Raw genomic sequence first — 27488 nt, 5'->3', positions numbered from 1 at the left:
TATACACACACACACACACACACCACACACACACACACACACACACACACACATACATACACAGGAAAAAAAAAATTGTAACAAAACCTGTTTTCTTGGAAACAGCTTTTACAACTTAGCACCCAGGGATGACTTTGTTACTTTATAAAACAGCTTCCCAGTTAAAAAAAAACAAAAAACAAAAACAATTAGCCCAAACAAAAAAAATGTTTCTACTGCTACAATTATTACAACTAAAAATAAGCAAAAATCTAACTGAAACCACAAATCTGATATTCTGAGGCTCTGGGACTGAACTCAAACAGTCTCGAACAACACTGACAACAAAAATCTAAATGATCTTTTTTTTTTAATCCTCATTCAATGGTATTTTTTCCATTGCTTTTCCGAGAGAGTGGAAGGGAGAGAGAAGCATCCGTGCGTCTGACACTGTGATTGATGGGTTGCCTGCAGCTCATACCCAGACCCAGCGCCGGGGATCGAGCCCGCAGCAGAAGTACATGCCCTTGGCCAGAATCAAACCTGGGGCCCTTCAGTCCACAGGCCGACACTGTAACCACTGAGCCAGACAGGCCAGGGCAAGACGACCTTGAGCAGTGGAGGAAAGCAGAACTGAAGGGAAGAGGGAAAGTCTTATGACGGGAGGCCATCAGCCACTTTCTCCACCAAAATCTCTGAGGCAGCTGAGACCCATGGTATGTGCTAACTTGGTTCTCAACTCTTGTTCTCTCACTCAGACTCATAAACCTCTTTGGACATCCACCTGCCTCCTCCAGAACTGACTGCAACTTCAGGAAATGAGTGGGGTGTAAGTCCAGAGATTCTCCCTTCAAGCAAAGGTGCCTAAATGTCACCACCTCTCAGCGGCAGAGCTGGGATTTGACTGCAGGCTCCACGGCCCTTGGCTCACCCCCCCCCCCCCTTTTACTTTCTTCTTAATATATCTTTATTGATCTCAGAGAGAGGAAGGGAGAGGGAGAGAGATAGAAACACCAGTGATGAGAGTCATTGATCCGCTGCCCCCGACTGGGGATCGAGCCCGCGAGCCGGGCACGTGCCCTGACCCAGACGGAACCCACCGCGATCTCCTGGATCCCAGGTCGATGCTGAGCCCGGCCGGGTGACCACGGCTCTTAGCCCTGTTCTGCAGGCAGGGGTCGGGGCACCCTCGCGATCTTGCGGTGTCTGCAGTGAGCACCGGGGAGAGGTTCTGCTGGGAGGACGTGGCGAGTCCGGGAGGGACAGGCCGGCGGGAGCCGCGTGCGTCCAGGAGTCAGGCGGCGCGGTGGGGACGCAGCGCAGGGACCCTGGGAGCCGCCCGCCGGTAGTTCTATTTTTAATTTAAAATAATTTTTATTTATTGTTTTTAGAGAGAGAGGAAAAGAGAGAAGCATTGATTTGTTGGTCCACTCATTTATGCCTTTATTGGTTGCTCCTTGTATGCGCCCTGGCCGGGGATCGAACCCGCAACCTCGGCGTGTCAGGACGATGCTCTGACCAGCTGAGCTACCCAGGGCTCTATTTTTAATTTTTGATGGTCAGTTTCTAATCTGTAAATGGGTGATCCCTGACAGCAGATATGATGTGAATATCAAATAAGAGCATGTAGACCCCACTCCCAGAGCCCCCTCAGGGGACATGCCCGCTCTGTGCTCCTCCGAAGTTGCCCCATGAAGGCCCCGCGGCTCTGCCGGGCGCTCTGACCGGGTCCTGGGCAGCCTGGCGCCCCGGCGCGGGTCCTGGACCAGAGCGGCGGGCACCGCTGCCCCCGCGAGCGCCCAGCACCTGGCCCGGCTGAAGCGCAGCCACGGGGTCGGAGCCCGAGGGAAGGGGTCGGAGCTCCCGAGAGGCGGCGGGCGGGCTCCTGGTGCGGAGGCCTCCCCGCGCCCGCGGGTGCTGGCGTGGAGCAGCGGCTGCCCCGCGAGGGCGAGCTGGGGCGGACCTCGGGGCGCCTCCTCCAGGAGCCGATCCCGGCTGCGCTCCGCGGGCACCAGCCGCTCTCTCCGCGCAGCGCCCGCGCCCGGGGCACCTTCGAGGGGCTGCGGGTCCAGGAAGGCGGCTCCGACCGCACCTCGCTCGACTCCGGGCTCGAAGACCTTCGCCTTCGACGTGACCGAGGCTGTGAACTTCTGGCAGCCGCTGCGCCGGCCCCGGAGCCACCGCGCCTTCGGGTGTCGGTGCAGAGGGAACACCTGGGCCGGGCCCGCTGACCTGCGGCGCCCAGGAGCTGGTCCGCTTTGCCTCCCAGGGGCCATCGGGCACCGGGCAGGGCGAGCCCCTGCTGGAGCTGCACATCCTGGACCTCAGGGACTTGGGACCTCAAGGCAATTGTGACCCCCAGGCACCGTGACCGAGAGCACCGGCTGCTGCCACCAAAAGATGTACATTGACCCGCAGGGGATGAAGTGGGCTAAGAACTGGGTCCTGGAGCCCACAGGCTTCCTAGCCTACCAGTGTGTTGGGCACCTGCCAGTAGCCTCTGCAGGCCTTGACCTTCAGGTGGCCATTTCTGGGGCCCAGACAGTGCACTGCCTCGGAGACCACCTTGCTGCCCATGATTGTCAGCATCAAGGAGGGAGGCAGGCCCCAGCTCCAGGTGCTCAGCCTGCCCAGCATGAGGGTGCAGAAGTGCAGCTGCACCTCTGGTGGGGCGCCGGTGCCAAGGAAGCTGGAGCGGTAGGCGCTGGGCACAGGCACCGTGGGACTTGGCTTCTGTGTGCTTCAGAAGTGTTCTAGGTACCAGGAGAGATGGGGACTGCTGATGGGGAGGAACGAGACTCTTTTGTTACTGGGTAGCCCCTGCCCCATCTTCTCTCTCCTTCATATTATCCACTGCACTGTATCCTAAGCACTTACCTGTGTAGATTCTGTAATCTAGGAGCAGAAACACCAGTTTGTCACTGTTTCCCTGTCCTGTCACAGGATCTGGGTTGAGCTCTGTGGTATGTGCTAGAAATCCAGCTGCCAGTCTGAGCTTAAAACCTAGGATTGCTGAGCTGGCATGGCTCAGTGGTTGAGCATCGACCTAAGAACCAGGAGGTCACGGTTAGATTCCTAGTCAGGGCACACGCCGGGGTTGAGGGCCTGATCCCCAGTGGGGGGGCGTGCAGGAGGCAGCGGATCAATGACTCTCATCATTGATATTTCTATCTCTCTCTCCTCCCTTCCTCTCTCTGAACTCAATTTAAAAACAAAACAAAACAAAACAGCCCTAGCTGTTTTTGCTTAGTGGTTAGAGCATCAACCAGAGGACTGAAGGGTCTCGGGTTCGATTCAGGTCAAGGGCACATTCCTGGGTTGCAGGCTCTATCCCCAGCCCGGGTTGGGGCCAGGGTTGGGGCACGTACGGACATCGACGTTTCTCCTTCTCTCGCTTTCTCCCTTCTACTCTCTCTGAAAAGCAATGGAAAAAATATCCTCGGGTGAGGATTTAAAAATGTATATATATATTTAAAAACAAAACAAAAAAACCCAGGGTCAAGTATGGGCTGTGCGTTCCCATCTCAGATCCTAAGGGCGTTTTGTGAAAAACAAATAAAACACATTTTATTCTGTTAAAAAAAAGAAAAAAAGACCATTTAGGCATAGTACCTACCACTGTGCTCATCACATAGTAGGTGCTATATTTCTCTCACGGCCTTAGCATGTGCACCCCTAGACCTGCAGAACAGATCATTATTCATTCAGTAAATAAACATTTGCTGTCTACCTACTGTGTGTCAGGTATTATGTTGGAGAGTCAAGATACAAAGAGGAATACAATAAAATTCCTTTTAAAACTTTTGTAAAAGAGCAAGCAGTCACTAAAAAGTAAGTAAAATTTATCAGTTCTCTACCCTACATTAGGGATATGGATGGAGTACTGTAAAGCACAACAGTTCTTTGGGAGGGTGGGATGTTTAGGAAAAACTTGAGATTTGAGCTGAACCTTAAAATATGAGTAAGAATTTTTGAAGCAGTTGTAGGAAAAAGAATACTCCAGAAGTGAAATTGCATCATCTCAATGTAGTTACAGTTTGATACAGCAATGAACTAGAAGTTATTTAGAGAACTGACCTAATTTGTTCTTTCATTTGTCCAATAGGTATTTCTTGCTCAGAAACACACTAGCAAATAAAAACTTAGTACCAGCTCTTTAGGGAGCTTGTACTCTAGTGGGAGAGACAGATCTTAATCAAATAATCACAGAAATTCATGTAAAATTTAAACCAGGGTAAGTACTTCTGAGAGAAGGCTTAGTGCATGATACTATAAAACCATAAAACAGGCATTTGATCTAAACACAAAGGTTAGAGAAGGCTTCCTTAGGAGAGTGATGCTTGAACCCAGAGGTGAAGAATGACCAGGGCTTAACTGAGGAAAGGAGAAAGAAAAAGCATTCCGGGAAAAGGGAACAGAGCCTATAGTGAGAAAATTCAGTGTCTTCAAGGGTTTGATCACAACCTAGAATGCATTACCACAATTAGATTCAAGGTTCAAGAATTCAGAGGCCTTCCAGGGATCAGGCAGGTCACTTTCGTTGGCAAATGTGTAAGACAATAGAGGGAGCCACTGGACTGGAGAACTATAGAAGTCTTGACTGCTTAAAATGAAACTTGTCTGCAAATAAAATGTACTGCTTTACAGTAGCAGAATTATTGGTTTGCAAGTACAGAAGAAAGCCACTGTGGCTAGTGGGAAGAACTAGGAGGTTTGTGATATGAGATAGAGAAATAGGTCAAGCCAATGGTAGCCACTGTAGGAGTCTTGTCACTTCCCTAAAAGCAACATGAAGCCAAAGTGTGAAGCTGTGGTTGTCATGATCAGGTATATGTTTCAAAAAGATCATTTTACTGCCTGGCCAGGTGTGGCTCAGTGGTTGAGCATCAACCTAGGATCCAGGCGATCGGGGTTTGATTCCCTGTCAGGGCACATGCCCAGGTTGTGGGCTCGATCAATGACTCTCTCATCATTGATGTTTCTATCTCTCTCTCCCTCTCCTTTCCTCTCTCTGAAATCAATAAAGATATATCAAAACAAAACAAACAAACAAGCAAAAAAGATCATTTTACTGATAAGATCATTCATATTATACGGATAAGTAGACTATTGTAAGATGTGGCACTTGGTCTTGGGAATGGAAGGAAATTGATGAACCTGAGACACACTGAAGGGATAAAAATGGATGGGACTTGGTGATGGATTCGAAAAGGGGGTTGGCGCCCTGGCTGGTGTGGCTCAGTTTGTTGGGCACCGTCCTGTGCACTGAAAAGTTGCCGATTCAATTCTGAGTCAGGGCACATGCCCAGGTTTCAGGCTTGCTCTCTGGTAGCAGGCCTGCAGGAGGCAGCCAATCATGTGCTCTCTCTCTCCCCCTTCTCCCTCTCTCTTTCTCTAAAAATCAATAATAATAATTAAAAAATAAGTAAGACATTTAAATAGCTTTAAATGAATTCTTGGTAGGGAGGAAGAAAATGTTCAGAAATAACTGTCAGTTGTTTTTAAAGTGCCTACTATGTGGAGGTTACCAACTGTGACAGAAAAAAGCTTCACAGTGGAGCAGGTCCCAGCATGTCTCAGGTGAAAATGAAAGGAAACAGGTCAGGAACAAAACACAGGGCTTGGGAGGTTAGAGATAATGGGTTGGAGTTATAGAGCAAAACCTTCAGGGCTGGAGATTCAGCCTTGGAATCCTTTGCTGGATAGGGAGGAGGCCTGGAGGAGAGAGCAACCAGAGAGAGAAAATGGTGAAGGTATTTTGGCTGGACATATAAATGAGGAAGTAGAGTGGCCTATAGGTGTCACAGAATTCTAGGGAGGAGGCATTTCAAGATGAAGGGGGGAAAGTGAGAATGACGCTGTGTTGTGACTGTAACCTCAGGTGAGTAAGTGAACTCAGGGATAAATACAAGTTATGGGGACAAGTAATAGCAAGAAATAGAATTTGATATGGAGAGAAACAGGGCTAAAGTTAGGTGGGAGAGCAAGGTCAAACAAAGGGGGTGTCCCGGGCATGAGAAACATAAAAGACCTCTGGACAGCAGAGAAGAAGAGGCTAATGAAGAAGAGACTGAAGATGCTAGAACAAGTCTCGTTAATGAAGTAAAAACTGCTTAAATAAAGTAGCGTGGAGACTATGGGCTCAGAGACACAAGTTAATGGGCAGCCATATAACAGGGAAGAAACTTCAGGTGAAGAAGGAAATAGTACTGTTGAAGGAGGGAGGGAAAGGTAAATAAGAAATCTATTACCTGAGGGTCTCTCTTGATAGCCTGGGCTATGGGCAGCCTTGGAGGTGAGCAAAATGAAGTTAGAACAGATCCCATGGCGGGAAGAGACTAAAAAACTCCCAAAGTAAGGATTGCTGAGAAGTAATCAAGACCTCAGGCAAACAACGAACACCTCTGGAGTATTTAGGTCTTAAGATTTTTTAAAGACTTTTTTTTTTTTTTTTTTTTTTTTACTGATTCCTGAGAGAGGAAGAGAGAAGGAAGGAGGGAGAGAAAGAGAGAGAGGGAGAGAGGGAGAGAGAGAGAGAGATCTACTGCTTCCAATAGGCCCCCTGACAACCTGCAATCTTGGTACACGGCTGGGCCAACATTCCAACCCAGCGAGTCACAGCGGCCAGGGCTAGGTCTTAAGATTTTGAAGCTGGCTAAGGCTCCAACAGAATTCTGCTGCTTGCAAGCAGTTAAGGAGATGGATAATGCACATGTGGAGGCCAAGTGAGGGTGATTCCAGGTCGAGTTTGGGAGAGGATGATTTGAATGATTAGGTTGGAAAGGTTATCACTGAAGTTGCTAGACAACCATTCAGTGCAAGGGACGACACCCAAGAAACTGAGCCATACCAGCCAGGGCAGAGAGATTATATTTTTTAGGAAAGAAATACTGTGTGTGTGTGTGTGTGTTTGAAAGGAATATATATATATTTTCTTAGGGCACTGCCCCATGCAATTAATAAGCAGGGCAGCTAAGATGAAATTAGAATTATGCCCTTAGGAAATTAGATAAGCACAGTCCCAATACCCATATTATGTGTATTTCACATCCCTTTTCTAGAGACGTGATTGAAAATAAGACAAATTTGTACTTTGTTATTAAGGAAGAATGGAGTAAGGCAGTTGTAAGGATAGCGGGAAAGTGCTTAGGCATTTATTCTTTGATATTGAAGTCTGGAAAGAATTATACTTCTCCTTGGGCAGACATCTCATTTTCTTGTTTAGTTTCCCGTGACTTGTTCAACCTTTTAACTTCTATTATAAATATCAGACCCCTGTTCTAACAGGTTCAGGTGGACCTGATGTTGCTACGCACTATGTTTAAGGCTCAGGTACCAAGGTGGCGTTAGATATCTTTGGATATCATCTACAAGCTGATGACTCCCAAATTTGTTTTTCCAAAGCTATATTTCTTATCCAAACTCAAAATTGTCCCAAAATTGGCCAGTGGGAGCAATCTATCTTTAAAAAAAAAAAAATTTTTTTTATGGGCATTTAGAAATTTTTTACTGTTGTGAAATAGTTGTGTTGCCACAGCACAATCCCACCTTCAGGGCCTTTGCCCTCGCTCTTTTCTATTCATAAAAAAACTCCCAGATTCCTCCCTTATCTCTTTCAGATCAACTCAATGAGCTGATTGCTATATTTAAAATTGCAACTGTCCCCAGTACTCCTTGTCCCTTTTCCAGCTTCCCCCGCTTACTATCGTCATCTGACACACTGTATACATTCTGCATATCTGCCTTATTTTCTGCCCCCTCACTCCCATCCCACTCTGTGATCGAATGTGAGCCCCAGGAGTGCAGAGGTTTCATTTTGTTTACTGCTGTTTCCCCAGAGTTTAGAACAGTGCCTGGCACATAGCACAGACTCAACTAACATTTATGGAATGGAGGGCATGAGTGTTAGTTACAATGGACAGCTTTCTAAGTCTTTGTGTGATTTTCCCATTTTAATACCTTTAAAAGTGAATCATTTAAATTAATTAACAAAAGCCAGGATACTGCTATTTCATGATGGTCCTTTCTCTTTTGTTCTTTAAGAAAATCAAGTTTTGACTCAAACTCTCCCAACATTCTTTTCATCTAGGTCCAAGGGGATTGTTTTTTTCCTTTTTTTTTAATTTGTCTTTATTATTGAAAGTATAACAGGTGTTCCCTCCACCATTCATCCCCTCCGCCCAGTATCCACCTGACCCCCAGGCCTTCCCCACACTATTGTCTGTGTCCCTGGGTTATGCATTTATGCATATAAGTTCTTTAATTAATCCCTCCCCACCCACTCCCCCACCCTTGCCTTCCCTCTGAGATTCTTCAGTCTGTTATGGAACAGATCTCTGGGTCTATTTTGTTCATCAGTTAATTTTGTTCATTATGTTCCACAAATGAGTGCAATCCTGTGATATTTGTCTTTCTCTGACTGGCTTATTTCACTTACCACAATACTCTTCCAGTTCAAGGAGATTGCTTCTGACAAGGTATTCACAGCTAGGCTTTTGGAAACATCGGCTGAGAAGAGTCCATTTTTGAAGATAAGATTTATTTCAAATACCACATTTCTGGCTTTTCCATCCAAGGTATTTATCTTACTGTAGCACTGAAAACACAGTAGTGCAGTCATTGGTTTGTTCTGCTCGAAAACCTGGAATGTGTGTTCCTCCTGGATAGGAGGCAAATTTTATTGAGCGCCGTAGGCCTAGTTCCTAGTTCGAGAATGTATTTGAATGAATCAATTTGTGAGAAAGGTTGAAAATTTAGGATCTTTCTCATAAGAACCATCTGGCTACGCTTATTAAAGGAGTACGACAAAGAATAAAAATTATGTGCAGTGTGGGGGTAAAATCATGGGCAAGGCAATGATAGAACTGCTCTTTCTCTTCAGCTGAAGTTCCACCTGAGAAGAAGGGTAGTTCCGTGAACAGAATTTTCCTTACCACTGTGACCCTTTTAGAGGTCAGACTCCCCTGTCTGTGTAATGACCGACCGCTGGAGGAAGCAACAGCCACCGAAGGTCTCAGGAGAAACTCCGAAGCCCCTGTGTTAATCGTGGCATAACGCCAGTGGCTATTCCTTCTGATGCTGAGAACTTCCTTCTTTCTGCACCTTAATTTCTTACTCCGTGAGTAAGACCACCGTCAAGGCACAGGGCCAAATAACTACCAACAACGTTATGAATACCTTTGCAGACATCAAGCAATGAGTCAAGGGGACACAGCCCTCTTCTGGCGTCTGTCTTTGGCGTCGAGGGCAGTTTCCCATTGCTAGCGACCGAGGTGTAGCTCAGCGGTGTCATTTCTGACCCGGCACCCCCTTCTGTATCTACACACATTCAATTTAGAGACCCTAAAACTTTTCTCTCAGCTCGAGAGCACCTCGGAAAAAAAGGTAACGACTAGACACCGCTCTCCATCTCCAATACTCTGCTTTGACCTCAAAAAAAAAAAAAAAAAAAAGTTGGAAGAGAGGAGGGCGGAGGGGAGGGGGAAGGGTCGAGGGGGGAGTCCAGCTCCAGTTTGGGGAAATCCAGCTCATGTTTTGCCTGTCGCTCAGCGGTGCAGGGTCCAGCGGAGGCATAGCCCCAGCTCCGCTCCCTGAGGTCTGCCCTGGGGACATACTGCAGCTCCGGGGGGCTGACCTGGCGGGAGGGGCCGCGCAGACCGCTCCGGTACCGCTTTGTGCGCGCACCGCTGGCCTCTCTGCTCCCGGGTCTGCCCCCCCGGACGCCCCCCTGTCCCGCCTCAGCCATGCAGCCCTACCTGCCTCTCCTCTGTGGACCTCTGGGGAGCAGCCGCCCACCCCGGGGGCTCGCGCCCTGACTGCGCCCGGAGCCGGTAGGTGTCCGTCCCGGGCCCGTCGGCGCCCCTCGCGCCCGCCGGGGGCCCTGGGCTCAAAAGTTGTGGGGACGAGCGCGAGTTGGAAAGTTTGCCCGAGGGCTGGTGCGGGCTCGGCGCTGGCGGGGCGCGCGCTGCCCGCGGAGCCCGGCCGGCCAGCCTGAGTGGGGAGCCCGGCAGAGCGCAGGGGCGCTGGGACCCGCGCGCCGCGGCCGGAAGGGGGTGCGGGGGCGGCGCTCTGCTCAGCTGGACGTGGGCCGGGGCTCGGAGTCTGCGGGTCCTCTCGGGCCGCAGGGGTGGGCCGGCTCCCAGCCGCGACCTCCTACTCGGGGCCGCTTGGGGAGCTTTTGTTGAGGGTGGGAAACAATGCCCCCGGCCCGGGATCGCGGCCGTCAGCCCCCCAGGCCCGGCTGCGGGGCGAAGTGGGGGTAGCTTGGGCAGCTGGGGCGCCTCGGGCTCGGACCCCGGGCTGGGCTGGAAACCGCGCTGGGGTGGGGAGGGCAAGTGTGGCCTGGAGGGATCCCTGAGCTTGCTGGCGACCGGGCGCCTCTTAGGAGAATCGGAGGTCGGGGCGCCTCGGGGTAAGGAGAGGGGAGGGTTAGGGCACTTTTTTGGGTGGGGAACCCGGGGTGTCCGGGGTTCAAGCGAACCCCTACCTCTCCCCGGCATGATACGGGGGACAGGCTCGTTGGGAAGCCGTTTGGCGCTCGCCTCCCGCCGCGTTTCGGGGAGGGGGGCTTCTGGAGCAAACTTCGGTCAGCGGTTGACCTGGAGCTCCGCGGACCCGGGAAGACGGGAACAGGCGCCGGAGCTAGTGTTTTGTCAAAATGGCTTTTAAAGAACTCTTTTGAGCGCCACCCGGCCGCCAAACGCACTGGCATTGCCGTCGCTTCAGCCCCTCTCGGGCGTTCTCCCGGGGCGGGCCCTGGGGTGGGAGGGGCGCCGAGCTGGGTGCGCGGCCCGCGGGGCCGCACGTGAGGCGCAGACCCGGCCGCGGCGGCTGCGGGGCTGTCCCGGCGAGACCCCGCGGGGTCCCCCTCGCTCTTCCTCTCCGCCCTGGCCCTGCCTCCCCTCTTCCCGTCTCCCCCTCTCCTCTCTCCCTCCGTCTCTCACCCCCCCACCCCCGCCGACCGATTTAGCTTCTAGAGAGGCTGCGTGCGGTCCCTGTCGTCCTGCAAAAGTGGTCAAGCAGTGGCTGGTCGGTACCAGTGACCTTTCCACGTGAATGGGGAACCCCAATGGGGCATTTCTGACCCGGTGAAAATTAATGTATCGCCAGGAGAACAGATGTGGCTTGATCTAGGAGTCTCTCCCCCGCCCCGACTCGTCCTGCCTCCAGATGACCCATCTTGCACAGGTCGCTCAAGTGCCTCTACCCCGTCTGCCCGGTCCCACTCTCGGCGCAAAATGAGCCGCATACCCCATTAGAGGTATGGCCAACTGACGAAGAAATGTTTGAAAAGTGCCCCAAGGTCTTGAGTGAGGAGAAGATTAGCGCAGAAGCTCGTGTCCGCCGGGTGCGCCGCGCGCCGCCCCGGGGCGGGCTGAAGGGCGGCGCTCGGGGCTGCAGCCTCGGGTCCGCCCCGAAACAGAATGTGCTCATCCTTCACCCCTCCCCCTCCCGACCATCTAAAGAGAAATAAAAATGTTGCCTTCCTTAGGCCTCAGGATGGTAAAGAGTATCTGGAAATGGCTCTTGTTAGCCAGTTTGGGCAAGAGTTATTGGGGACATATTACGACTTTATGGCTACAATGAAACCAGGGGGGTGGGGGTGGGGGTGGGGGGACCATGGAAATAGGTGTGTAAATTAGGGAGATATTTGAAGATTAGTCTGTGTTGCTTATATTTACGTAACATAGTTTTGGGCGCGTTTCCTGATGTTGTTGGTATTGGCTACACAGGTTAAAAACCAAGTCCCTTCCCTCCGCAATTAGGGTATTTTGATAAGGTCGTTTGCCCACCTCCGTCGGTGTTTAATGCCATGTTATGATTTCAGTTAACCTTCAGAATCGAGCTATATGGGAGTCAGCATCCAGCGGCCCTTTTTCCTTGAGAAGATGAGTAGCTCAGACTTACAGCCCTGGCCCAGCGCGCACCATTTTAATGAGAGGTGGCCGTGGCGCTCGGCTCGGGTCTCCAGGGTGGATGGGCTGGAGGTTTGGGTCTCCGTGGTCTCTGCCCTTTGTTCCTTTTCTCTTCCTGCTCCAATCTTCTTTATCTGGTTTCTCTCCCCTCCCCCACCCTCTTCTCCCTCTCTCTCTCTCTCTCTCTCTCCCCCCCCCCGAATACTTAAAATTTCTCTTTTCCCCTCCTCTGTTGTTCTACCTTCGGTCTTTAGTGTTTTGATCCCCAGTTGTCTTTTTAATATTCTAGCTTATTAACTAAAAAATTTCCCTTTCTCTGTCTTTGGGCCTTGCCTTTTTTCTTTGTAGACATTTTCTTAGGCCCTCTCCTCTTCTTCCCAATGTGTTTTATGCTTTTCTTGTTTTTAGAAGGGCCAGTCTATCTCCATTTTAACTTCTCCCTTCCCTTCTCAGTGGCCCTATTTGGCCTTTTTTTTCTCGCTCTCTGCAGGGCAGCAGGGGTGTTTTACATATGGAAGGGGCCTTTGACTAAGTCGGCTGGCATGCTAGTGAGGTTCCTTGAACGGCCCTTCCACGTGCGAGGCCTCTCATACTTCCTGCGGTAGGAACTCTCTAGGAACAGCCAGCAACCCGCCCGCCTCCTCTCTTTGAGCCATAGAACTTAGTCACTGGAGGAAACTAAGCTAGGTGGTGCCTTTTAAAAGGAAATGTTTTAAGTCTTGTCTTTCTCAGTCAAGCGCAGTAGCCTTTACATTCCCAGGAGCTGAGTGGAGTGACTATGAAATCAGTATTGCTTTTGCCACTAGCTCTATGTATGCAAATAACTCACCACTTTTTTGGCCACTGCTGGTGGTGAGAAGCACTGCAATATAATTTTAATAATTTTAAATTGACATGCGGGCTTGATGGTTACATCAGTTCAGCCACTTCCTGCCCTGGGGACTTTGGGAGATCCAGAAGGAGGGAGGAATATTGGGGGGAGAAGACTTTTTGACATGGTGCTGTCAATATTGTCCTTTACAGACAACTGATACAATTTAGGAAGTCAGCTTTTCATTTTCTAGGCAAGCTGATTATTTTAATAATTATAAAAAATAAAAAAAAGAGGCTCTGTTTTGGGAAAGACTGTGATTACTTAGTAAGCTCAAATAACACTGAAGTAAAATTGGATCCTGTTTGTTGACCAATTTGGTTAGGTAAGTTTAAATAATGTGTGAATAATGAGCAGATCCTTACTCAGGCTAGTTTGTCATGTTTACCCTGGGGCCTGTTCTTCGCCACTTCTCCAGTCTGTCCTTAACCTTATATTCTCTACTTTGTGTTAGCATTGTGGCATTTCATGTTTCAAATTATGAGTTGGCCTCTTATCTCTTGGCTCATAATGTTTGGATCTCATACATTCCAGTCCTCTATTTCACAAGGATGTTTTAGGGGGGGAAATTTTAAATTGTGGGTTAAGGGTCTTGATGCACTCTGGTGAAAAGATTGGTTAAATAAGTAATGTTTTTGTCTGGCCTGTGTTGCTCAGTGGTAGAGCGTGGATCCATGAACCTGGAAGTCACCATTGGATTCCTGTTAGAAGCACATGCCTGGGTTTTGGGCTTGATCCCCAGTAGGGGGCGTGCAGGAGGCAGCCGATCCACCATGCTCTCTCATCATTGATGTTTCTATCTCACTCTCCCTCTCCCTTCCTCTCTCTGAAATCAATAAAAACATAAGAAGGGAAAAAAAGTAATGTTTTTTTCATCCCACAATTTTATTTTTGGAGTGAGGGGAGGTTGTTTGTTTAATTTTGTTTTCTCCAGAAAAATAACTCAGAGGATAGTATCAATTAATTGCATATGGTTCCCCCTCATGAGCCTGCTATATATGTTTAATAACACGGACACCGTTCTCTTATTTTCTGCTTTGGTCATGATACCCTGTAGTTATCTGTAGCATTCAGACTCCTGAATATACTCTAGGGTAGAGAAAAACTGATTTTGAAAAATAATTAAAATATCAGTTTTCATCAGAAATGAAAAATGGAATTAGTATTCAATTGTAAATGTACTTTTTTGTATGAATCCTATAACAAATAAAAGCACCAAAAAAAAAAAGAAAAAGAAAAAGAAAATGGAACATTTACTAATGTTTACAAATTATTAAGGAATATAAATTTAAGGAGATGTGTAGGGATAACTCCATATTTAAATATGGACCTATTTAATAGAATGAAGTACAGTCCCTCCTCCCCAAATTTAAAAAAAAAACACACCTTGCTGCCTCTCCTCCCAGAGTTTGGCTCTGGGAATAACTTGGTTTATCACTAAAGAAGGTTATGTTTCATTAGCAGAGCCAAGGGTGATAAAATTAGAATCCTGTGAGAGCCCTTATTTTGTGTCTGATTGTCTGCTTCTTTGGCTGGGTGGTACCCAGTGATTTTTCCTCTGCAGTTGGGTTTTTCAGGGGTCATTGGCCTCTTTCATGATCTCATAAAAAGGCTGTTATCATTTAAAGAGGCCACATCTTCCCAATCTATGTTGCTCATACCTTTTCCATTCCCTTGTCAGGCTCTTTTTTCAGGAGATAAGGTTTGAGCAGTAAATATTATCTTAATTACAAGTCTGAATTTCTAAAGCACTTCAATTTAAAAATAAAAGAATATATAAGAGACAGATTGATTTATAAACTACTTTCAAAAGCAGATCCCATGACACTCTCTGGCATATCCAGATTACTTGCCTTCATATATGAATTTTAATTATCATGGCTAATTATAATACCTAGATTATATGTTTCTAATAATTTTTTTTAGCAATGCATTCTCAATTCAAGAGATGAAGCAAGCTAATACCAATATTGTTGAATTTCTAAAGAATGGAATGGATTGCTTTTCATTATCTGAAAAAAAACAACAAGGAATGAAAATTGCTGACTTTCTGGAGATTGCAAATGGAATGGCTTTTGTTTTCTAAAAATGTTGGTACAAAAAGCAATGGCCTTTGGAGAAAATATATAAGTTTTTCACAAGCAAAGAGTTAGTGCAAGCCAAAACATTTTTGTTGTTGTTGTTAAAGAAAAGGGGAAACAGTAAGCTTAGATGCCAAGAACTCAAGTGAAGCATTATCTGGCCTAGTGTTTGTATTTGGCACAGATTTATCAAAATGTTACTTTCCTTGTGGTAATGTTATCATTGCTGTCTATTTAAAAAACCTTTCTTACAGGCAAAATGCTTTGACTCTAAACTGTTGTGCCCTGGGATCTTACAGTGTGTGGCCCACAGTGTGTTAGGTGGGAACAGAAACAAAAGAACTAGATCTTGCTTTGGTAGGGTATGTCAGATTGTGGGTTAAACTGGTTCTATAATAATAATAATAATAACAACAACAACTACCATTTAGCCTATTTTCTCTTATTTTTTTGTATTTTGGAGTTATAAAGTCTTTTTTTTTTTTTTTTTAAGCTCCCATGTATTAAACACGTAGTACTTGCCAGCTCCTTGCTAAGCTTATACATAACATCTTATTGTATGCCCATGATAACCCAGTGAGGCTGGTACCATTATGCTCTCATCCTATTACATATAAGGAAACTGAGGCTGTAGAGAGACCAAGGAAGTTGTCAGAATCACATGGCTAGTAATGTTTCTGAGCTGGAAACTGAAGCCAGGTCTGCAACACTTCCAAAGGCTTTCTTCTTACCCTACCTTACCCCACTTCCCCCTTCAACCTCAGATATCACAAGGATGAAACCAGTGCCACCAGGCTTTCCCTATAGGAGCCCATTGATGCCTCAAAACAACTTCATTTCAGATGCAGAAACCTCGACTCAGTTAGGTGGTTTGCTGAAGGACATAGCTGGTGATCACAGGTACAAACTCAGGGCTTTTGTGACTGGGGCTCTAGGCACTAAACCAACCAGTGCATCCCAAGATTACCTGAATCAGATCAGTACAGCAAACACAAAAGAAAAATTTCAGAATGATGGAGGGCTGTCAAGTTTTTACTTTGCCAAGTAATAACATTTAAAACAATAAGCCTATCCCACATATTTTTCGCCAAAGAAAGGACTTGTATGACATTTTTAAAATAAGACATTTTTTTTGCCTGGCCGGGTATGGCTCAGGGGTTGAGCATCGACCTAGGATCCAGGGGACTGCAGTTCGATTCCGGGTCAGGGCACATGCCTCTGGGTTACGTGCTCGGTCCCCAGTCGGGGGTGTGCAAGAGGCAGCCAGTCATTGACTCTTATCATTGATGTTTCAACTCTCTCTCTCTCTTTCTCTCTGCCTTCCTCTTTCTGAAATCAATAAAGATATATATATTTTTAAAAAATTAAATAAGACATTTATTTCAAATTATTTATTTATTTATTAGAGAGAGTGAAAGGGAGGGAGGATGGGGGAAAGAGAGAGAGATAGAGAAACATTGATGCGAGAGAGACACATCTATTGGTTGCCTCCCACATGCACCCCAAACAGGTCTGGGTAACAAACCTGCAACCAAGGTACATACCATTGACCAGGAATTGATTCAGAGATCCTTTGTTCCGTGGGCTGACTCTCTAACCATTGAGTCAAACCGTGCATGGCTTTATTACTTTTTTTAAAAAGATATATCTTTATTGATTTCAGAGAGAGGAAAGGAGAGGGAGAGAGAGATAGAAACATCAATGATGAGTCATTGGTCGACTACCCCCTGCACGCCACCCACTGGGGATTGAGCCCTTACCGGGAATCGAACCTCGATCTGCTGGATCCTAGGTCGATGCTCAACCACTGAGCCATGCCAGCTGGGCAGGAAATAATTTTTTAAGTACCTGAATTTGTGAAGATTGGGATTTGAGCTTTAAACTCCATGTAACAACAATAGTGTGGTTTCTGATATAAAGAAACCCCAGGCTTACCTTATTCAAAGAACTTCCTCAACTTAATCAGTTATCACAGTAACTAAAGGAGCTTTATTGTGATTCTAGAGTTTAAAGAATGCTTTAGTGGTTTTTCTATTATATTTTTCTTTTGTAGTAAAAATTTCGAGTTCCCTAATTTTAATTAATAATTGGTAATAAATGTTCTGTTTGAAGTGGGAGAATGCATTGGAAAAAGACTCAACTTCAATGTTTTCGTGTTGTTTTTTGTTATTTCAGACCAAGACCTTGTGCGAGTAAGCCCAACCATGGTGCATCCAGATTCTCCTCAAGAGTGAGACTTTCCGAAGGACCAATGACTCTGTTCCCCGTGCCCTTTCATTTTTTCCTCCTACTCCATAGCTATGTCTCGATCCCGCCATGCAAAGCCTTCCAGATTCGTCAGGAGGGACGATCTAAACAAAAAGAAAAGCAGTCAGCTGAAGAAGACACCCAAGCCAGTCAACAAAAATGTGGCATCAGTCAAGACAATGAGCCCTGGAAAACTAAAGCAATTAATTCAAGAAAGAGATGTTAAGAAAAAAACAGAACCCAAACCACCACCCATGCCAGTCAGAAGCCTTCTGACAAGAGCTGGAGCAGCACGAATGAATCTGGAGAGGGCTGAGGCTCTTCTTCAGAACCCGGAGTCCTTAACTTGCAATGGGTTTACAATGACTCTCCGACGGTCCTCTCTTAGCAGGCGACTCTCCCAACCCCCAGTAATCATAGCCAAACCCAAGAAAGTTTCACCTCCTAAGAATTTAGAAAAACAACGTGAGTGTGATTATAAGGTACTTACTAATACAGAAGTCAAGCACTCAGAGAATGATTCTGTCCCAACACAAGACCCCCCAACCCCTCCTCATACAGAGAATCTAATTGGCATACAAAATGTATCTTTAATTAAAGGTGAGAGCCAAGGGACAACCCAGTCTTGGTCCCAAAGGGTTGAGGATTCCAAAATAACTTTTCCCACTCACAGTGGCCCTGCAACAGAGATCCTTTCTGGGGCATTGGAAGGGACACATGGTGACGGGCTATTCTCTAAAGAGACATTGAATGATATCAGTGATTTCCCTAGAATGTTTGCTCAGGACACTCTGTGTGCTCCTTTGCTCCAAAGAGCAGCCCTCAAAGTTACCTCTGAAGAAAACACCAGCATTCAATTAGAAGATTTAGGTTCACGAGTAAAGTCTCTTAAGCTATCTGATTCTTACCTGGATCCCATCAAAAGTGAACATGATTGCTGCCCCACCTCCAGCTTTAATAAGGTTGTACCTGAATTGGACCTTAGAAACTGTTTGTCTATTGGTGGGTCAATATATCCTACCTCATTATTAAAACTCCTCTTGGCAGGCTCAGAACAAGGAACCCTTGGTGCTAAACCAGATCATCTAGAGGTACTCAAAGGTACTTCAGATCAGCAGGACATTCCTGATAATACCCCTGTCTTAGGACAGGTCTTTAGTGCTGTCCCACATCAGTGGGAAGTTCCTGGTGCTAACCCAGTTCATGGAGAGGCTGTAGGTGAGAACCCAGACCCACCAGAGAACTCTGGTGCTATTTCAGTCCAAGGAGAGGTCATTGGTGCTATTCTAAATCAACAAATCCTTGGTATGGATGTTGGTACTGCCTCAGACCCACCTATCTTTCTTCCTGCTCCTCTAAACCCAATTGTTACTTATAATCCTCTCCCAGAATGTCCTGATCCCCAGACCACTGTTTCACATGGGCTTGAGGTCCAGGATACTATGCAGATTTCATCTTTGGGCTCAGGTCACACTCCTCAACCACCGTCAAACTCAGAGATAAATCCTGAACCTCCAGTAATGACTACAGGCAACATAGAAAATGAGAAGCAAGTTCATATAAGCTTTCTACTAGCTAACACACAGGGGTTCACATTAGCCCCCGAAGAAGGACTCTACCATGCTTCACAGGGCATTGCCCAACACTCCCCGTCTAGTCCCAGCAAATCGGAAGGAGGGAGCTCTGAGATCAACACCACGGTGGTGTCTGGGCCAGTGTCACTTGCCAGTACCACCTCTTCTCCTTCCTACACGACTTTGCTACCTACTTTGGAAAAGAAGAAACGGAAGCGATGTGGGGTCTGTGGGCCATGCCAGCAGAAGGCCAACTGTGGTGAATGTACTTACTGCCAGAACAGAAAGAACAGCCACCAGATCTGTAAGAAGAGGAAATGTGAGGAACTGAAAAAAAAGCCACCTGTGATCATGTCTTTGGAGGTGAGTAAATGATCAAGGGCCTGGGAGACTTGATAGAGTGATCTGTGTGGAGACAGTTTGCTTCAGTATCGTACCCTTTTACTGGGATGTCAAAAGTTGCTGTAAGTTATCTGTAAGAAATTGTGGACCTACCTGTAGTATGTCTTGTGCAGTGACACATGACTTATTTTTAGAATTTGTTTCAGAAAACTAGAACAAAGTAAGGAAATTGTATGAAATGTGATTTTGCAAATATTTCACTATGCTTCATTTGGCTAGGTTGTCTTTTTTGGAAGTTACAAATTTAAAAATTAAGAGTGGAACCAATTCATGAACTTTCTTGCTGCCTGAGAAACTAGAGGAATTAAATTTTTTTTTTATGACTCCCTCTTTTTTCTTTTTCTTTTTAAAAATATATCTTTATTGATTTCAGAGAGAGGAAGGGAGAGGGAGAGAGAGATAGAAACATCAATGATGAGTCATTGATTGGCTGCCTCCTGCACACTGGGGATTGGGCCTGAAACCAGGGCAGTGCCCTGACCAGGAATTGAACCGCAATCTACTGGATCATAGGTCCAAGCCCGCTGAGCCACGCCAGCCAGGCCCCCACCCTTTATTTCTTAACAGAAAATTTTATTCATTGATTTTTAGAGAGAGAAACACCAATTTGTTGTTCCGCTCATTTATGAATTCATTGGTTGATTCCTGTGTGTACCCTGACCTGGGATCAAACCCACAACCTTGGCGAAGGGGATGATGCTCTAACCAACTGAGCTACCTGGCCAAGGCTTGAATTAAACTTCCTTTGAAATAATAAACTGTCTGCACTCTTAATCTTGAAATTTTGCCTTAGACTTTTAACAAAATACAGTTTTCCTCAATTTTTGGTAGGTGATGTCTACCTACTCTACATATCTCACAAGGTTGTTGGGATTGAATATTAGTTAGAAGTTGAACCTGGCACAGTTGGTGCACCTGTAGTCCCAGCTTCTCTGGAGGCTGAGGCAGGAGGATCTCTGGAGCCCAGGACTGCTGGGCTCTAGTGCCTGCACTAAGTTGAGCATCAATATGGTGACTCCCGGGAGTGGGGGACTACCAGGTTGCCTAAGAAGGGGTGAACCAGCCCAGGGCAGAAACCAGCAGGTCAAAACTCTGGTGCTGATCAGTAGTGGGATAGCACCTTGAATAGCCAGCCACTACATGCTAGTGTGGGCAGCACAGAGGGATTCCGTCTCTTTTGCCCTTCCCTGATTTAGGGAATCCTCTATTCCCTATGATAAATAGACATTAGTCCTCAGTCTTCATAATTACATTTCATGAACCTAAGATAGCAAAAGTATTGGTTGACTTAGACTTTATTTAAAGGATTTTTTGGAGCTTGGTTAATACGCAAACTTGCTTTTCAGACCTTTAAAATACCTGTCAATTATAGTGTTTTATGATTTTTAGCTCACTCACTTGAAGTTAATATTCATTTTGTGTCTATTACAGGTATGGTAGAATAGATTAAAAGTACTGGGAACTTAGGGTCTGGCTGACTCAAAAGGTTGCTTTTAAAAAGAAAGGTTGAATGCCATATTTTCCAGGCAGTCCTCCATCAATATTATTTCTTGTAACGAAATGAATGTTGCTAAGTATAGGGTGGCAGTGAGTTTGATGTTCCTTCCTCTGACAAATATCAATATACGTTGACTAAGTCACCCTTTAAGGGCAGATTCCTGGGGTGTGGAGTTAGAGTGGGTGTCCTTTTCGGAAAACTGGAGAGTCTGACCAGGACTTGTAGAAAAGCTAGGTTGTATCTAATGCAGGTATGTATGTAGGATCAGGTCCTATGAATGAAATTTCTGTCAAAAGGTATGTGTACTTTATTGATAGATACTGTCAAACTGTCCTCCCAAAACACTCCCACCAAAGGGGGGGGGGGGAGTCATGCTTTATGGAGTGGTTATAAAAGGCTGGTGGCGAGCTTTGTTTCATATTTTTAATTCTTTCCCTTTGAGTGGAACAGAGTCTCAGGCATTACATTGTTATACTGTAGACAAATTCTTTTTTTAAATTTATTGGGATGACATTGGTTAATAAAATTATCTCAGTTTCAGGGGTGCGATTCTATAATACTGCTGTGGGCAGATTCTTTTTGCAGTAGCCTAGCTTTTCTACATGTGTATTGGTTTCCTAGGGCTGCCATAACAAAGTACCACAAACTAGAGGCAAAGAAATAGATTGTCTCACAGTTCTGGAGACCAGAATTCTGAGATCACAATGGCAGAGCCATGCTCCCTGTGAGGGTGCTGGGGAAGGATCTGTTCTAGGCTTGTCTCTCCCAGCTTCTGGTAGTTCCTTGGCTTGTAGCAGCATAACTCCAGTCTTCACATGGCAGTGTCCCTGTGCATGCATATTTATGTCCAAATGTGTCCTTTTTGTAAGGACACCAGTCATATTGGATTAGGGGCCCACCATACTTCAGTATGACCTTATCTTAACTAATTACATCTGCAAAGATCCATTTTTCCTTCTCATATAAAAGTACTGAGAACTTAAATTCAGTTAATCTTTTTCTATTTCATTCTTGACTTAAATGATCTGTCTAAAAATGCTGACTTCCTATTTGACTGAGCCATTGCAAACCAAAGATCAGACATTTAACCAAACGCATTGATGGGCATTTAAGATGTTCCTAAAATATTTTATTTTAAACCTTACTCAAGTAACTTCACGATATGAGATTTGATCACAATGTTGCCAGTAACTTAAGGTTTTACAAACATACATCTGAAACACATAGCAATGTCTTCAGCAGAGAGACCTCCCTTGTAAGCTCCTGTTTTGTAATATTGCCAACTGACATCACTGCCAAAGATGTTCTATCTCTAATAGGTATAAACAAATTTGTTCTCTTCTTTCCTAAACTTGCTACTCGTCTTGAATTACATACTTGGTGCAATAGCTTACCTTTATGGTCACCCAAAGTGGATAATTCAGTCATCTTTGAGGCCTTCCACTCCTTCTTGATTTTCTTGTGCTACAAGATGTGAGCACTTCTACCTCTCGATTTTCTTGGCCACTCCTATAATTGAGGTCTTTACCTCTTACTGGAACAATTTCAGTGTTTTCTTTATTATCAGCAAGTATTTATTGCACTTGGACTCTGGGTTGTGCACGGGACGGGCTATGTGTGTGTGGTATAGTTGTGAGTGAACCAGCCAGCAGGAAAGTCAGGGATGTTGAACAACAAGCTCTCATGAGTGTAGTTCAAGTTTTTTCTGAAACCCTGATTCTCTTACTTAAATACATGTAGTGCTTTTCTATATGAATGATATATCTCACAAAACAAAAGAAAATAGAGCAAAACTTTTAGTGCCTTCCAATTAGGGATGAAACCTAGATTTGTTAGCATGGAACACAAGGCCCTTAAGATCTTGGCACAACTAACCTCTTCTCTCGTTTGCTGTCACTTCTCACATTATACTTGAAGTTTCAGCAGTATCTGGCTACTTGTAGTTTCCCAAGGTCACCATGCATCTTCCTGCCCATGCTCCTGGTACATCTTTCTTTCCTTGTCTAACAAGACTCCAGGCATTCATTCACACCTCACTGTGTCACAACTATATATTTGTGTTTTCCAGGTTTCTTACCAAGGCACTGTTTTTCTAGTGCCTTTCTGGGCTGGTACAGTGATAAGTACTCAATAAATACTTGTTAGTTAAATGAAAAGAGAATATGTTTACAACTCAAATAATCAGGTTTATAAGTTTAGATGTTGGTGTGTGGCATATATATATATATATATATATATATATACATATATATACATATATATATATGTATATATATATACACACACACACACACTTGCTCTGTCAAGCAAGTGGCCACTGTTGTCAAGTTCTGTCAGTGTGAGAAAAACAATATTTGTTGATGGATGAATGACTTTGGCTGTTGGTCATAATCTCCTAAACACCATGTATTTCATTTTTAAAAAAAATCTTTCATTTTCACATAATTCAGATTCACAGAAAAGTTACAAGAGGAATACAGAGAATTTAGTATGTCTTTCAGTCAAATAATAAAATTTTAACAGCATATTACTTTATCTCTTATTTATTTATTGTTAATCCTCACCTGAGGATATTTTTCTATTGATTTTTTTTTTTCTTTCTTTTTAGAGAGAGTGGAAGGGAGGGAGGGAAGGAGGGGGAGAGACAGAGGGAAACAGTGATGTGACAGAGGCAGACACATCGATTGGTTGCCTCTCACATGCCCCCTGACCTGTGCTGGGGATTGAACCTGCAACCCAGGTATGTGCTCTTGACCAGGAGTTGAACCCACTGAGCCTTTGGTGGGTGGGCGGACACTAACCATTAAGCCACATCAGCCAGGGCTGATTTATCTCTTTTCATCTCCCCTCTGTCTTACTGTCTCAGCTCTCTTATTTTTTTCCCAGAACCAACTGAGGGTAAGCCACAGACATGGTATTCCTTTATCCCTACACACTAAATTAAATAGTGTATTTCCTAAAAAACAAGGATATTCTTTTATATTATCAAAATTAGAAAATTAACAATGAACCATTATTATCTAACCCATAGACTATTCATATTTCATATTTCACCTATAAGAAAATGTCTCCTTGGCCTCCTTTAATCTGGAACAGTTCCTCAAATTTTAAAAACTATATTGAGATATAATTGACATAGAAAAATCTGCACATATTTAAAGTGTACAATTTGATAAGTATGACATATATATGCACAGTGTAACCATTACCACAATCATAATCATCATAACCTATCACTCCCAAAAGTTTCTTTGTGCCTACACCCCTCCCTGAACCTGTCTCCTCAGGCAAACACTGTCTTTCTTCACTATAGATTAGTTTGCATTATCTAGAGTTTGATATAAATGGAATCATACAGTGTACCCTTTATTTTTATTTTTGGTCTGAAACAGTTCCTCAATTTTTGTCATTTATGACTTTGATACTTTTTAAAAATATATATCTTTATTGATTTCAGAGGGAGGAAGGGAGAGAGAGAGAAACATCAATGGAGAGAGTCATTGATTGGCAGCCCCCTGCATGCCCCCGACTGGGGATCAAACCCACAACTCGGGCTTGTGTCCTGACCAGGAATCGAACCCCTATCGCCTGGGTCGACGCTCAAGGGCTGATTCATGCCCTGCCGGGCATGACTTTGATACTCATGCCAAGTGCAGATCACTTATTTTGCCCCTCAAACTTTCATTCCTTAGTTTTAGCATTCACTGGGGATTTTTGCCTGATGGTTGCCAAATCTCTATTTCCATCATTTCTTCTAAATGTATTGGTTAGCCTTAAACTTTAAGGAAGAGCTTTTCCTTCTTGCTTACTATTATGTCAGTGTGATCTTGTGTTTTTTTTATTGTATTCAATAGGTTATAATCCTTTATTACCATTATTTATTTTGATGCTGAAATTGTGCCAAATTTTGGCCAGGAAGCTCCTCAACTATTTAATTCTCACCCAAAGATAAGGTTGTTTTTTTGTTTAAAAAATTGATTTTTAGAGAGAGAGTGTCCTGACCACGAATCAAACCTGTGACCTTTTGGTGTATGGACAACACTACAATCAGCTGAGCCACCCGGCTGTGACCCATTTAACACAACCTGGGCATGCGCCCTGATGGGGATTGGACCCTGTAACCTCTGGGCACACTGGCCAGGCTATCTCATCCCCTTATTCATGCTTTTTCATGAACAGAAATTCTTAGCTTTAATGTTGTCCAGTTTACCAGTCCTCTCCTTTATGATAGCTTTTTATATCCTGTTTAAGAAAAATTTGCCTCTGTTTTGCCAATTCCAAGGTCATAAAGATGTTCTGTTTTGCTTTCTTCTTAAAAAGTTATTTTTTAAAACTTCACATGTAGATGTACAATATATCTGGAATTGACTTTTGTATATGGTGTGAGACAGGAAACAAGATTCATTCTTTTCCATATGTGGACCTACTTGACCAGCACCGTTACTGAAATGACCATCCTTCCCATGATACTGCAATGTGAGCTTCGTCATAAATCAGGTCATTGATTAGTTCTGGATCTGTTTCTAGACTCTGTTTCTTTCGCCTTTTTGTCTATCTTTGTGTCTATATTGTCTTTATTTACTAGGCTTTGTAACTGCTCTCACTAATGGGTAGTATAAGTCCTTCAGCTTTGTTCTTCAATATTGATTTGGACTATTTTGTTGTTGTTCTTTGCATTTTTTAAATTTAATTTTTTAAAATATATCTTTATTGATTTCAGAGAGGAAGGGAGAAGGAGAGAGAGAGATAGAAACATGAATGATGAGAGAGTCATTGATTGGCTGCCTCCTGCACACCCTGGGCTGGGGATCAAGCCCGCAACCCAGGCATGTGCCCTGACCGGTAATTGAACCCCGATCGCCTGGATCCTAGGTCGATGCTCAACCTCTGAGCCACGCCTGGCCGGGCGCATTTTTTAAAAAAATCCTTATCTGAAGATATTTTGCAGAGAGAGAAAGAGAGAGGGAAACAGCGATGTGAAAAAGACACATTGATTGGTTGCCTCACGTGCCCAGACGGAGGTGGGGGATCGAGCCTGCAACCCAGGTACGTGCCTTTGGCTGGAATCGAACCCCGGACCCTTCAGTCTGCAGGCGATGCTTTAACCACTGAGCCAAACTGGCTATGCCTGTTCTTTGCATTTTCATTAAAATTTTCAGCTTGTAAATTTTCACCAAAATACTCTGCTGAGATTTTTATTGCGATTATGTTGAATCTATACATTTATTTGAAGAGATTGACAGTTTTACAACATTGAATCTTCCAGTTGATGACCATGGTGTATGTGTGTGTGTGTGCATGTATATATATATACACACACACTTTAAAATTTTAAATTTATCTCTTCATTTTAAATTGAAGTATAGATATACAAGTCATGGTATATTTTTATTTATGTAAGTCTTATTTAATTTTTTTTCAATAATGTAATTTTCAACATGAAGTCAGTCATTTCATTAGTTTTATTCCTAAGTATTTGATATTTTTTATATCAAAATTTCTGTCAAAGTATTCCAAAACACATCAAGAGATATCTTTTGGCCAAGGGATAAAATGTTACTCGTCTGCCAAGCTCATTTCAGTGCTCTTCACATTCAGAAGTACAGATAATTAAAACCACTAACTTTGTAATTCGTAGTCATCCAGGAATTTGTTCTTGGCTATGCATTCCTCATGTGCATTTGTAACTGAGCATTTTGAGATGTATGCATTACCTTGTTGTTTAAATAGGGACAGAAATAAAGCTGGTGGTGGGGGGGGGGGATGTTTAGATAGTAGGTGCTTTGGCCAGGCTACACTTTCACAAGTAATTTTTAGTACATAATAAATAATAGAAGAAAACAAAATGTAGTTTGTCCATATGCTTCTGAGGTGGGATATTGCATTATATACCTTTAGGTTGATGCTTTGGTATAGTATAACACATTTAATTAACATTAATTGAATGACTAAATGAGCAGTTTATGGCCAAAGTGAAACAAACTCTCATATTTATTCTAGTTAATTTTATTTCCCCCCCTAAAATATTAAAGGGTTATTATATATTGGTTAAATAGTAGTGTACTAGACAACACTGTAAAGTTTGCTGTTTATTACCAAGCTACCTTCTCAGCTAATGCAAATTCCACCTGGAAAAATAGTAATAGCTACTTATTTTGTGTTCAAAAAGCTACAAGTAATATTATATGATACAGACTGAACCACTGACTGTCCACCATCTTATGGAAAATGTGATAACAGTCTAGTTCCAGTTATGTTATTTCAGAATTGGTTGACATACTTGTTTTATTTTATGCATTTTAGTGGGCGTGGGGGTGGGACAAGCCTCTCCTGGCCACTGCGTTTCTTAGTGTTTTCAAACAGCTGGATCTCATTTTGGCATATGTTGTATATGGCATATGGAACAAATTTTTGCTACCAACTGCTTCAATTGAGGGCAGATGTTATATGTCCTTAAGTATGCCTTTAAGGAATCTCTTTGGATCACTATTGAGACTTCAGTAGCATACCTAGCCGCAGAGCTGACCATAAGAAAAAAGTAAAAGCCTTTGGGGTCCAGGATCCTTGCATGTGTAAATCCCAAGTATGTTAACAAAACCATGCTGATCTTGACTGATTCTTACCCGTGGGTATTAATTTCTGGAATCTTGTTACTAGGGTTCAAATCTTACCTAGCCATTTTGTGTATATCATATTTCCCAGGAAATAAATGTTTGACACTGGTTAGCACCTTTATCTAGTGTCAGCATAATCTAAGTTATACTATTATGTAATAGTGAGCACCATAGTGTGGTGCTTGTTTATTTTGCTATGGAGTTTAATTCCACATCTTTTTGTTGCTCATCCTCTTTGTTTTTCATTTCCAAGTAGTATTTCATGAGTCGATGGTTTCAAAGCTTCAAAAGTCATTCTCCTTATAAA

At 44.3% G+C, this 27488-nt stretch overlaps 1 protein-coding gene and 1 pseudogene across 5 annotated transcripts in view; both read left to right on the top strand.

Annotated features, from left to right (window-relative positions):
• The first annotated feature begins 635 nt into the window (after nucleotides 1-635).
• Nucleotides 636-2680, top strand: LOC308567313 (left-right determination factor 2 pseudogene; annotated as a pseudogene). The gene is made up of 2 exons: nucleotides 636-695; nucleotides 1719-2680. The product of its transcript is annotated as a left-right determination factor 2 pseudogene (transcript).
• Nucleotides 2681-9543: 6863 nt separating this feature from the next.
• The window catches only part of TET1 (tet methylcytosine dioxygenase 1), a 112762-nt gene continuing 94817 nt past the window's right edge, over nucleotides 9544-27488 (top strand). For 3 of the 4 annotated variants that reach the window (XM_081157361.1, XM_081157360.1, XM_081157358.1), the window contains exons 1-2: nucleotides 9544-9809; nucleotides 17022-19030. In XM_081157361.1, the coding sequence (XP_081013487.1) occupies nucleotides 17147-19030 (1884 nt within the window). In that variant the 5' untranslated portion in view covers nucleotides 9544-9809; nucleotides 17022-17146. Of the gene's footprint in view, nucleotides 9810-15610; nucleotides 15747-17021; nucleotides 19031-27488 lie in introns of all 4 variants that reach the window. The other variant, XM_081157359.1, reaches the window with a different exon arrangement.

Source organism: Miniopterus schreibersii, assembly GCF_964146895.1.
Source record: "Miniopterus schreibersii genome assembly, chromosome: 14".
NCBI lineage: Eukaryota > Metazoa > Chordata > Mammalia > Chiroptera > Miniopteridae > Miniopterus > Miniopterus schreibersii.
Note: the sequence above shows the minus strand (reverse complement) of the source record. Positions and strands in the feature narration are given on the sequence as shown.